At 29.0% G+C, this 14,322-nt stretch overlaps 1 protein-coding gene across 1 annotated transcript in view; it reads right to left on the bottom strand.

Moving 5' to 3' along the window:
• Nucleotides 1–552: 552 nt before the first annotated feature.
• LOC106461195 (ras-related protein ced-10-like) overlaps nucleotides 553–14,322 on the bottom strand; it is a 20,925-nt gene continuing 7,155 nt past the window's right edge. The window contains exons 3-5 of the mRNA XM_022388057.1: nucleotides 13,655–13,668; nucleotides 13,103–13,263; nucleotides 553–7,527 (exon numbers count right to left, since the gene is read on the bottom strand). Coding sequence (XP_022243765.1) covers nucleotides 7,450–7,527; nucleotides 13,103–13,263; nucleotides 13,655–13,668 — 253 coding nt within the window. The 3' untranslated portion in view covers nucleotides 553–7,449. The remainder of the gene's footprint in view (nucleotides 7,528–13,102; nucleotides 13,264–13,654; nucleotides 13,669–14,322) is intronic.

Below are 14,322 nucleotides of genomic sequence, written 5' to 3'. Positions count from 1 at the left end.
ATCATAATTTTAAACCGAAATAATAGATAGGGGAAGCTAATCAACAGCATCTGTTGCAAGCTATTAATAGGGCTACTCTAATGCAACAGTGGGATTCTTATAATACACCAATGATTATGAAGAGCAAATTTGGATTGTGTGTCAACAGGTGGTCAAACATGGTTCATCCAATTCATACCCTGGTATTAATTACTAAGTAATGAAGTAAAAACCAAGATTTGTACCAATCAATGGAAGCTTGGTTGAACTACAGGATTTTCCTAGTAAGTATAGCTACAGAGTCAAATCTGCTGAATCTCAAATTTCACTTCTTCCGAAGGATTATACCTGCACAAGATGACGTACTACCATTGTGCTTAACGAACTTTGAAGTAAAAACTGATCCAGGAAGCAGTAGCTAAATGGGTTAAAGTATCTGCTTGGTTGGTAAAATTACAAGTTTAAATGTTAACCAATAGCAATACAAATTCTGATATGTAAGTATAGACAACTGAGTACGAATTTTATGATTTGGATGTAATGATGAACCACAACTTTTCAAAAGAAAACAAATCTCAATACAAAACTTTATTTGGTGATTTCCATTATTCCAAATGTTAGCTGACATAGTTTGTGTAAATACAAGAACAGCTAGTACACTCAAGAAGACTTACAAATATAAGGCTAAATATCGTGAAAGGAGCTGCCACAAAAAATTTCCTAAAATACAAATAAAATAAATAAAATCCCAACTTGCACAGAATTTTTAGAAAAACCAACAACAAGTTGGTTAATATATTTTGTATGACAAAAGGAACCATCATTGCAATGCTTAATTATAATCTCAAGTGACTAAACTGTGTCTATGTGACATAAGTATAGCATTAAAAATTCTTACTTAATTTCACAACAATGTTTGCATCATTGATATATTAGCAGACTATACAGTGATACAATTACTAAAAGAAGACGGACAATGAGCAAATTTTTCTTCATTCTGACTAGATCTGGGGAGAAAAAACAGACAAAATTTGTGCTTAAGAATTATATAAATTCTTGCAAGTGATAATGCCTAAGTACATTTCTTTCACTTATGGTACGAAACAATTAACTATTCCTAGAATAAGTTTAATTTATTCATGTGTTACATTGACAGTGATCTTTTATTATGATAAATATTTACTTAACCAGTAAGGACTATATGAGATTAGTCATGCAACTTTCATTGATAATGAGCTATTCTGAATATATGCAAGCAAAATTAGAAACCAAGTGAAACCAGAATTTCAGCATCACTAAATATGAGAGCAGCATTAGGTATAGCCTGGGATTACTTTTCAAACGTCAATTAATCTACAATGATATATACCCTATATGAAATAAAACATATAACAGAAAATAAATGCCAAGAATTAGATCAATCAAGTGAGAATTTCTTAGAATTAAACTTAAAGACAAAGTTCATAATTAATGCCTAATTTTACCAGCTATTTTTCATTCATATTTTTATAACCTCCCTGGAACATGACAACATCTGTTCCAAAAGAAATAAGACAAATTAGCACATTTAATATATATTCAAATCATAAAATCCTCCTTTCACAAGAGTGCATTTATATTTTCTTTCCCTGTTTAAAACCACCATAAATTTTGTCAAAACAGAAATGCCTCATAACAGTTACCATATTGATATTCAAATACATTTCCAACAAAAGTCCTTTTGATTACATATTAGAACATCATGAAAACATGGGTTACAGAATACCATCATTATAGATATGGTTTATAACATGTATTTCATCATGTACAAGTGATAAAGGCGTCTTAGAACAGTAAAATACTCATACTTTTTTGATTACACCTATCTCTGTCATCTTGTTTTCAACTTATAAAATAAGTTCCTCTTGAAACATCTACAAAATGTTAATCATTAAAAGCATACTTCAATGTTACAATTGTGTAATAAATGGCCAGTAATGCATTAATTCTTATGAACACCATATTTTCATGTGCGATTTGGAAATAAGCTAATCTTTTAATTAACAATTTATAATTTTCTTCCAACAGGTAATGCTACAGACATCTATCATGATGGCCTCCCAAGCTGTTTAGGGCTTTGATTCTAATTCTTTTTAGTCTAGTATAAAAACGTTTTGAAAACAGCAAGTTGTTTATTCTTTTCAAAACACAGAATCTTATTTTCTATAGCTTATTCTCATTACCTAGTAATGCTGTACATCTAAAAATAAAAGTCCTTGCATGCTATTAGCAGAAAACTTTCAACACAAATGAGAATTTATGAAAATGTAATAAAATGTTTATGTGCTGAGTTGTTTATTACTCTCCTTCAAATAAAGTTTATCTAATGTTATAACTCATCATATTTTCAGTGATAAGCAGACCAACTTTCATGCCCTAATTTGTTCCAGAAAACTGACTAGTTTTTGTACTTAATTCACACAAAACATTAGCTATATTTCGATACCTGAAAATATAAAAATAGTCAAAACAGCTGTATATGAAATAAATTATGGTTAAATTTGGACAGGTAAAGGTTGATTGGTTGACACACTGATACTCTCTCTTATATAGGTGCAACTACTGTATTTTAAATAATTTACAGTATTAAAAATCCTTTGCTACAGTAACATCATTACTATTACAGAATATATAACGTTATTTGATTCAAATTCATAACCTTTGGCAACATTCTGTATGTGTGTCAAATCTACTTAAAAAAAAAAAGTTTTGCATATGGCACTTAAGACCAACATCTAGCTTGAAAAATACTACAATGTTCTAAATATTTCTGTCTCATAAACAAAAAATTACATAGAACTATCAACTTGCTACCTCTGTTAAACTCTGTTAAAAGTATAAATAGTAGTACAAGTAACAAATCCAAAAATTGAAAAAAAAGAGCATTTATGAATTAAAGTTCCACTTTTTTGAGTTGGAATATACAATAAACTATTAAATAAAAAGGCATTTACTAACTTTTCCACCTATAAAACTACTGTATCACTTGTTACACAGAAATCTATGGTTACAGTTTTCAAATACTCTCATCGATGAATTGCTACAGTTAGTCAGAAAACACAAAAACTGACATTCCAAACTAACCTAAAACAAAGATCTCTACAAAAGTTAGCCCTTGCATTAGAATCCTCCATAAGTTTGTCATGCATCTTACGTTTTTGTGGAACAACAAGGACATAAAATTTAATCTAAAAACTGTCAAAGGTACAAGACTAAAAAACAAAGTCCCACACATTTAAGTTCTTATCTTGGACATCATTCGTCATACTTTTTATTAAGGTGAGATATTACCTAATCAAGTAACTTTTCAGGCTTTTAACATGAGTACTCATATTTGTATTAAGTAATTTATTTGGACTATCACCATGTTTCTTGTGTTTCATTGTTGCTAGGCAACTTGCAATTTGATTTGTTTCATTAGATCATGTTATTTAATAAACGTCTCACACCTGTAAAATGCTTAGGTAATTGAGTCGAAAGCTTGTGCATTAAAAAATCTAAAAAACAACAACATGGTAATAGTCCAAGTAAATTACTTAATACCAATATTACCTAATCAGATTACTAACTCCATTTTCAATTTATTTTAATATGAGCCAGAAGCCTTTCACTTTTTATTTCAGGACATGTCTGACACAGTTTAACTAACTTGTATTTGTTTTTGACCAACACTAATTAATAATCAGTGAAAGTCAACTTACTTTTTAATTAAAATTGGCATCATATGGTCATATAAAAAAAATTAAAGTATTCCTTAAAATATGATTTGGTATTGCACAGGTAATATGTTTCATAAAAAGATCCTGCACATTACTTATACTTAATGAAAAAATAATAACAACTAACCAGTCAGAAGAACAAATTAATGAACAAACTGATATGCTCTATTGACAATTTCTTGCAGAATGGTGATGGAATTAATATCTACAAAACCAAGATTAGAAGTTTTTTAAAATTTAATATAACTATATCACCTAGGAAGAAAAGTTAATAAACTTAAAATTTATTAAATCTAAATTTTAAGAGTAAATAGATGATGTGTTACAAAAAAGCCTATGTACGAAGATAGCTGGTACTTCATTGTTCACTTCTTGTCATAAAATGTTACCTAATGACACATTCAAATTACATTAACTTCTCAAGTTCTGACCTTGCCTTTGTGAAGAAATCTAAATGGTGGAAACAGACAAAAACAGTTAAATAACCTTAATATTTATGCACAGCCTATGAATCTCGTCTTGAATTGATGGTTTCTTTCTTGCAATTATCATCATAATGTCACACCCTTACTAGATAATAATTGCTAAAAAGAAAACATATTTATTTATGTGCAAATTCTTCCTAACTTTTCTTAAAACTTAGCTCACAGTCCTCTGGTTCCCCTTTCCATAAATATATGTGATGCATAAAATTATTTTCTATCTTCTAAAATACTCAAAATTCCAGTTTATGAGCTTCCCTATAACATTTGACACTTCCTAGCATCCTCAAATAAAATCATCAATTATGATTTCTTTTTCTCTCAGAAACCTCAAAACACTATACAGTCCTTTACCCTCCCACAATACAAGCAGTGCTCAGAATTGTTTACTCTCTCATAATATACTCAATGTTCAAGTTTCTTAATGTTCTATAATTGTAATAAGTACTTACAATCCCTTACAAAGTCAGCAGTTACAAGATCAATACATTCTTGTTATTCACTTCAATAGTAGCTACTGAATGTAGTTGCATAAAAAAGTGTCAATCATGTTAGAGAGAGTAAATTAAAAGATTCTCAAACAATCAACTTTTTTAACTTACACAATTAAAATCTTTATTCTGAGACTGTTTTAATGGTCTCAAAACAACCACTCTGCATGTTTCAATGTGTATCACTTCATCCTCAGGAGTTCTAAGTCTAGAAAAACAAAAAACCTTTACAAAAATATTTATACCAAGGTCATTAATCATGTGACTCATACTACAACATAAATGTACAGTAAACCCTAAAGAAGGTCACGCCATCCGTGTATTTTTGACCTGCTAACTCTTCATCCTTATTCAAAGTTTGGCTATTGTTATTGTGTTTAATTACTTCAATAGATTCTCTGATATTTCTAGCAGTCATATCATTTGGTTGAGCCAAGACAAGAGTTTTCCCACTGAATGATATGACCAGTATGACTTGCATGTTCAGCTAATGCAGAAATTTCACTTTGATTTTTAACATTTCTCTTATGTTTGTTTTTTCTAAATTTTAAATTTCTTTTAGTTTGACCAATGTATACACTTTCACATTCAATTTTATAGATACCTGTTTTTTTTTACCATTAGAGTAATTACATCCTTAGTTTTACTTAATATTTGGCTAATTTTTTCAAAGGTTTATAAATTGGAATAAAGTTTTTACATTCATTTTAAATTTCTGAAAGATTTGGCAAGATAAACCAGGGACATATGGCAAACATTTCAGTTTTATTGATTCTATCAAACGTTGATTTTATTTACTTTTTTGATCATTATTCTTAATTCTACTAAATTTCTTCACAGCTCTATCTACAAAACTCAGTGAGAAAGAGTTATGGTAAGTAGTAGTTTCTAACTTATTTTCCTTTTTTCTTTACCAGTAAATTAAGAAATGGCAAACTATTGTTTTCTTCAATCTCATAACTAAACTTAATAGTGGGTTCTAAACTGTTTAGGTAATTAGCAAATTCTATGAAGTCTACTTTACCATGCTGCCATACTAAGAAAGTGTCATGAACATTCCTAATCCATATTTCAGGTTTAAGTTTAGCATTTTTTAAAGCAAGATTTTCAAATTTATCCATGAACAGATCAACTTATAGTGGAGATAATTGGAAACCCATGGCTAGACCTTCAATCTGTTTGTAAATCATTGTTAAATTGAAAAAGTTAATTTTACACACAAGTTTTTGTTAATGTTTTACATGTTCAGCTAATGTATGCAAGTCATACTGGTCATATCATTCAGTGGGAAAACTCTTATCTTGGCTCAACCAAATGATATGACTGCTAGAAATATCAGAGAATCTATTGAAATAATTAAACACAATAACAATAGCCAAACTTTGAATAAGGATGAAGGGTTAGCAGGTCAAAAATACACGGATGGCGTGACCTTCTTTAGGGTTTACTGTACATTTATGTTGTAGTATGAGTCACATGATTAACAACCTTGGTATAAATACTTTTGGAACAGTTGTTTTTTTAGACTTAGAACTTCAGAGGATGATGTGATACACATTGAAACATGTAGAGTGGTTGTTTTGAGATTGTTAAACAGTCTCAGAATAAAGATTTTAATTGTGTAAGTTAAAAAACATTGATTGTTTGAAAAATGTTTCATTATTTTTACACAAGTTCCTTGAACTTTAACCTCTTAGAGAGGGTATAATTCAAATAACTAGGAAAATTACTGTTTAGAAAAAGAAAGCTGAATGAGTTCTTTGTTTTAAGATTTTAATACTTAATTTGACATGTACTTTTTATTAGTAAATCAATAAAGGATTTAGAGAGGAAAAAAGACATTTAAATAGTGTTTATACTGTACTGGCAAATAAAGTATCTATTGCAAATCTTCACTGTATGTTTATTGATTCATTTCTAATGACTTGTGCATCATTAATTTTTATATATGTAAATCAATATACCTAATGCTATGCAGTACATTAATTATTTATAGATAATTAAAATCAGCACTATAAAAGGATAATGAACTTAATATAAACCAGAAAGAATATAATAAATTTAAATTCAAAATTATATCTCCATTATCATTCCTTGTTGTCATCCTTAAGTCATAATATATAAATATATATGTTGATAACAATAAATACAATTCATACTGATGGAAAAATGCCATAAAACCCTTAGGAATATTGACATTTGAAGCTTCCTCCGATTTGAGTGGCTAAGCACATACACTGGATTGTTCCTTTGCAAAATGCATAATTAACTATATTCTTCTTTCAAATGGTGCTGTGAGCTATATGATCACACTGCAAATTATCAGTTCCATATTAATTACTTCTAAATAAATTATCTTTGACACTACAAATACATACATTAAACTGTCACAAAAGAAAAAAAATAAAGATAAAGCAAAAGAAAATAATGTACCAAATGTTGATAATATTGCAGTACAACCCACATACAAACTTGCATCTAATATTCTCTCATAAACATGTTTATACATATTGCTCTAGTCTTAGACCTACATTCTATGAAAGTAGATAAAATTAAGAGTTAATCCAAAAGAATTTATTCCACAGTCCTCTATACATTTTTTTGAGATTGTCCAAATTTTGAAGTTCAGTATTTAAGCATTATGTGTTTTAATATACTTATCGGCTTTCACTAGCTGGTGCAGGCACTGTTCTAAGACTTCTGGATGATGACATGCAAGAAGAACTACAAAAATGTAAATCACACAAGCTTGCACTTTCGTTGCCGTCTTTTCTGAGGTTCTGGTCGTAGTACAGCACGAACAGCTTCATCAAAAACCTGAACAAGTTTACAGAATGGCTCTTATTTTGAATTGCAGGGTTTTTAAATACGTTTTAACATGTTTCTTCTAAATAAAGGACAATTTGTATTGTTTTAGATGATTTTAAATACTGTTTAAGACAAAACAAAGTGTATTCTTGTACTTAATCATTCAAATAAAGAGAAGCAAACCTCCACACAGAAAATATTTACTTGAAGCTAAAATAAAACAAACTTTGTGCCAAACATCAAGTATGGTTGATAGTACAACAAACAGTAGAAAGAATGACTGAGGAGAAACGCAACATATATGATATCCTAGGAATATTTGCTTAAAGGATTCTTGAAAGATCACTTAAATGAGAAGAAATAGTGTAGAAGGTTGAAAAAGAATATAAATTAATTGACCTCAAGTTTTCTTCTAGTTCATCACCCAATTTTAAATGTATCATCTGATCTATATTTTTACAAATATTTTATCAAGTCTAATTAACAAGTGTTTAGATGGAGTTTTAGCTTTCACAGGGCATAAATGAGATGATTTTGGATACAGAGAATCAAAATTACCTTATTCATACTACATCAAGAAAAAGGAAAGTCTCTTTTAATTTAAAACTGTTTCTTTATAACAATTCATACAAAAAACGACCCTTAAAATCATCAGTTATATTGTGTTGTTCTCAATACTTTTACAATTATGACATAGAAAATTGTTATGCTTAAAGATTCTTCTTAAATCTAAAGTGTCTTCTAAGTGAGTAGGTAACATCATCTTGGAATACTGATGTAAGAGAACTAAAGAATGGACATACATTTTGTAATAGTTCTCTTAATACTGATAAATAAAGTAAAAACAGTACATCTTTAATGTAATAGTTTATAATGTTTATTTCTTATTTATGAACTTATAGAGACAAGCAAAAGTACCCACCCCAGCAATGGGAAAAGTTTAAGTTATTCTATCAATTTAACTTATTTCATGGACTTTAATAAGATTAATTGTGATGCACTCTTGGTTCTATGCAGAGCCAAAGCTCTGAGCTACTTATACTGTCCACCATTAAAAAGTAATTGTTGAGCACTTCAGTCATGCAAAGTGTCACTCAACAACAGTATATGGTAAATCTATATTTTCATTCTTTAAGTACGTCACATTTTGAAATGTGAATGATAGTGTAATTAATTCCTAACAATTTAGTGTAGAATATCCTGCTTACAAACTAAAATTTGGCATCAACATTATTCATGCCTGCTCTACTGTCATTTCAAAAGTAAATGTTGAGCTTTGCCTGTGTGCACAACTTTTCAAACGCAGTGTGGGAAGCCACCACTGTAAACGGGAGACAGACAAATGCTCAGACAGACACCACAGTTTGCAACATATATAAGATTTAATGGGAATAATGTATTTTATTAGTACTTTTATTGATCTAATACAGAAACTTTCTCTGGAGAGACTAAAGTTCAGCTATATATTTTTTTCTTCTTAAATAATTATTATTAGGTAGACCAGAGTATATACATCACTTTATAAATAATAGTTTCTTTAATCCTAAAAGCATTCAATGGTATTTCAAGTAATACCTGTTAAACAGATTTCAGTAAATTCTGAGGTATAACATTCAAACTTATGAAGATCTCTCACTAACTTTGTCAGGAATAACAAAAAAAGGAGGTTTTAGAAGTTTATAAACAATGTTCTTTGGAAATAGAAAAACAAACAAACTTACTGTTATAAAAATACTTGTTCACTTTTAATCTATGCACTTTTTTTTTACTGGATGATTATCATTCTTCTCAAACAGTTTTAATAGTGGATCATGTTGCATTAACTTATTATTTTTTTATAACAATTTGCATAACCAATTTAAAGGGTTCATGGTTGCATAAGTTATCCATAATTGTTAAAGTAAATGTTTGGAACACAGATCCATGGGAATATTCATTTCACATTAAGGTTTGTACATGTTTGTTGTAATTTGTTATTATACCTTGATATGTGAATATCCTTAAAAGATAAATCTTTTAGTTATTTGATACTACTATTACTTTAAATGTCTGAGGGTATATTAATTTCTAGGTGTTGTTTAGTACTGGTAGTGAAAACTGTACAGTAATTTTTAAATTAAATAGATGAACAGAGATATATTCATTTTTCAATCTCAGCTTATGACTTCTTTAAAACAAACACTTTTAATGATACTATACTTAAATATTAATAAAATCTAATAAAAGGTTGTTTCTGGACAACAATACAATTTACTCTGTACTTTCGAATATGAAAAATATAGAGGCAGCAGGTCATTTGCTGCAGTTAAATGGTTATTGAAGATAACATTTAGCAACATTTAAAATAAAACAAAAATAGTAACTTAAAGTTTGTTATTTTACATAAAAAGTATAGCTAGAGTATGGTAGCAAAGGAACTGCCACAAATGTTTGTTGTATTTTAGATTGTTTCATTTCTTACAACTATTAATTATGAAAAACATTTAATGCATTATAAATATACACATTGATATCTATATCAAAATGTTTTGCTTCCAGTTCATGTCATTTCCAAAGTAATACATTTACATCTATATGCATACATTCAAATATAAATCTAACACTGTCCAGGTAGAATTTTAGGCACTTGACCAGTGAAAGTGGATTTCCTCGGGGTACTCACATTTCCCACATATCTAAATCTTGGCATTGGATTTACAGATCTCAGCCTAGATATTAAACTTATAGATTTCTGCTGCTTTGATTAAAGGATGTCAGTGTTTCTTTCTATACATATTATCATTCAAAGCAAGAGCAACTACTAGCAGGGTCAAGGAAAATTGCTCGCACATTGGGCTCTTTCACCCAAATACCTGCCAAGTCTGATTGATTGAATAATTTAAAACATGTATTTCCTGTGTTTTTGTTTAATAAGATAATTTTTTTTTTCAAGACAAATAGGGTGTGTATACTTTCAGCATTGTCCCAAAATTAGGGTAAAAAAAAAGTGATACTGTGAATGTCCTGTCAAGTTACCACATTTATAACAAATCAGAGTACTACTTGATGATTCTAAATATCCAAACTATCTTGGAAATCAGCAGAGTATATTTTGTCTGTTCTACAAGCACCATCTAAGCCAGTTCTTACATATTAAAAGATAATCATGTGAATGATACTGATAAACTAATTTGTTTGCCTAGATCTAGCAAGTGACAAGGAAGCTGAAATGAAGATTATAAGGAATTGCTCTAGCAGATAAAACTGGAACTAATGAAATACCAGTATAACATAGTTTTTAAACAGAGTTCAACTCAATACTCACTGAAAATCTTATGTAGAGTATAAGGAACAGTTTACCAGAAAACAAACTCAAAATAGCAAATTACCACTATCAGCAGTTTTTAACTAGTGTTCATCTCAATACTCACTGGATATCATATATCAACAATAAGGAATGGTTCTACCAGAAACAAACTAGAAACAACAAATTACTAGTGTCAGCATAGTTTTTTTCTTATCCAGTGTAAAGGTACCCCTTGTAACAATATGTATGAATATGAAAAACAAAAATATGGATATATATATAGACATGGCTTTATTATAGTTTATCTATACACTAGCATTACTACTAATAGACAACAAAGCTGTACACATAACAATAGCATACCTAAATGGAATAAAAATATATATCCAAATGTGTATATCACAATAACAAATTTCTACATTTTAGAATATTTAATGTTTTCTTGACTTATAAGTAATTATTTTTGAATTCTATGAGTAACATTTGAATAGATCAATTTTAGCTTTATCACAGATATTATTTAAACCAAGCTGTTATATCTGCTTGTTTAATAAGGCACCATGATAGTTAAGATTTCTTTGCCATAGTGTTTAAATAAGTATATATTACAAAGAATAAGAAGGCAATGTAATAAAATTAAACATCATTTAAAATTGAATACAAATAAAAGAAATGAAATATAAATTTCCCGTAGATTACTTGTATCAACTGGCATAAAAATAGTGCATAAAGTTATTTTTAATACAATTATATGGGTACTTTAACTATTATATGTACTTTTTCTATATCTATGAAGTCAAACTGAAAAAAAATAACTTAAATGTTACTGTGAAAAATCTTCCAATATTTAAATTACTTTTATAATTTTGTACTATTAAAGGATGAGAAAAAGATAAGCAAGTGTTTATTGGACTGGGAATTGGAAAAAAATGACACACACACAAGTTATTAGGTAGTTAAAACAAAACAGTTTAGAACATTAAAAAAAGAAATTCTTATTCTTTTATTAATTTTAAAGTAATATGAAAATATAAAAGTTTTGAATTAAAACACTCAAAATAAATATTGTTACATATTACAATTTCAAATAGCCTAAAACGGAGTTAAATTGTAATTTAGATTTAGTGGTTAAATATTTGCTGATTGTAACAAATTTATTGTTATGTATTTATTTTTAATATGAACATTGTTTAGATTAAATTTGTATTTAAAAATATGCGTAACTTATAGTGTCAGATATGTATTGCGTATAACAAATTTGTTATATATTTATTTTAATGACAACATTTGTTTGGAATGAGTTTATATAAAACTTTGCTTGTAGTAACTATTCGTAATAATTGTTGTTGTAAATTGTACTGTTGTATATATACAATAAAATGTATTTGTGTGAAAAATGAAGATGGTGTGTGTCAATCTTTATTGGAAAATAGCATAAATTAACTAAAATATTGGCTTCGGACTATTTCAAATTTGCAATATGTAACACGATATATATCTACAATTTATGATATTTGCCAACAAGATTGATACACACAGTTTCCTTTTTTTTTTTATACAAATATTTATTACAAACAATGATTTATATTCAAAAGTTTTACAAACTAACAAGCAATATAAAGACTTCTTTTTGGTCTGGAACTTCCTTGATATCTTATCGAGGATTCACAATGAGTGAGTTAATTTTGAGTTGATAAAGGTACAATTTACTTAATAGGGAGCTAGCTAGCTCTGTGGTCTTCACTGATCACACGCCAATTTTTTTTCACTGATGACGTGAGGTAATATTTTCGTAAAAGTACTAATGTCCAATGTGAATTCACTAAAGTTGAATGGTTTGTAATATTTAAAATTTATAAACGTTCCTGGTTAAATATCTGAAGTGTCCCGATTAATAAGTGTTATAACAATGAAAATTATAGCTTCTAAAGTTTATAGCACACCAACTATAGCAAACCAATAATAGATACTGTTTTTTTGGCATGCCGCATTACTTATATTTATAGCTGTGTGGAGAATTTCTTGAAACTTCAGCTTATGTAACAATACTGATGATACATTAGTGTTTACGTACATACATGTATTGTTGATTCTCATACTTGAGAATCTTCTACAACTTTAGGGAATAAGCGAGAGTTTCATAATTCAGATTTAACAGTATAAGTTATGTACATTTCAAAATATAAATTTAACTTAAAGAAATATTGATATTAAAATAAATATATAATAGTAAATCCATCACAAGATATTTAAAGTTTACAAGTTACAGATCTATTACAGAAATTACTTTTGTCTCACCTGCTTAAGCCCTCTCTGGGTGAGAGCAGAACATTCCAAGTATTTCACTGCTCTCACTTTGGAGGCCAGTTTCTGGCCCTGTTCTCGTTTTATTGGAGATAACCCCTGTTCAGATAATAGCTGGAGTGTTTCCTTGTCTTCTCGCAAATCAATTTTTGTACCTAATTTCCAAAGAAAGAAAATTTAAGTAACACCAATGACATATATATATGTGTACAGATGGTTATTTATAAATTCTGAAGATTACGCTTTCATACAACAAAAGAGTACTTATGCAATCAAGTTGTTTGTAGATGTGTGGTAATTTTCAGGATAAACACTTAGCACATAGTAATCCAATCTCTACAACTAAAGATTTAAAGACCTAATATGTGAAATTACAAGTATAATGACTTTTGACAGTAAAATGAAAGAGACAAGACAATGTTGAAACTAAAATAAAAATGAAACACTATTATAAATAATAGTTGATCAAACTAAGTGAAAATTAAAAGAAATGAATGGCTGAATTTGAATAAAGGTAATTGAATGAAAAATGCAGCACACACACACAATCAGCAGAAAACCTGAAGATAACAAGGATAAGACTTCCACAGCAAGTCTTAACTCTTACAAGATTAAACTAACTGTCTGAAAAATGCTAAAAACACTTTCGCAATTCACCTTGTCTCTGTAGCCAACTACTTAACCAGACAATTTTATCACAAGTGTAACAGGTTAGCACTCAGGTGAGCTTAATTGTTGAAGCTTCAATTAAAACCAACCCGTACACCAAATTTATTTGTTTGAGGATTTGTCGTGACGAGTGGAGCCACAAGTCGCTAACTCCAGGAGTTTACAGTTAGACTAAAGAACATGAGTCTCAGACCAGCAATAATATTCAAAATAATCTTTATTAACTTTTAATAACAGTTTCTTACTATAATACTCAACATTCCAAATCTTTAAACATTAATAACAAACTTTAATACTTTTGCAAAGGCTGATCTAGAGAGAGAGATACTTACTGTAGAATTGGAACTTTGGAGGCAGTGGCTAGATTGCCAGATCTCAACTGCATGGTCCTAACTATCTGGAAATTTCTCGAGGGGTAGAGAATTCTTTCTCGGTGTCTGGAGAGCTCTTCTCTCTGGCTGGAAAGTTCTGATTTTTCAGCTCCTGACATGGGTTTATATAGCAAAATTTCTCTGTATCCTGGCGAGTATCCAAATAGGACACAG

This window comes from Limulus polyphemus, unplaced genomic scaffold, assembly GCF_000517525.1.
Source record: "Limulus polyphemus unplaced genomic scaffold, Limulus_polyphemus-2.1.2 Scaffold912, whole genome shotgun sequence".
Lineage (NCBI taxonomy): Eukaryota > Metazoa > Arthropoda > Merostomata > Xiphosura > Limulidae > Limulus > Limulus polyphemus.
The sequence above is the reverse complement of the archived record's forward strand: the minus strand, read 5'-3'. Positions and strand labels throughout refer to the sequence as shown.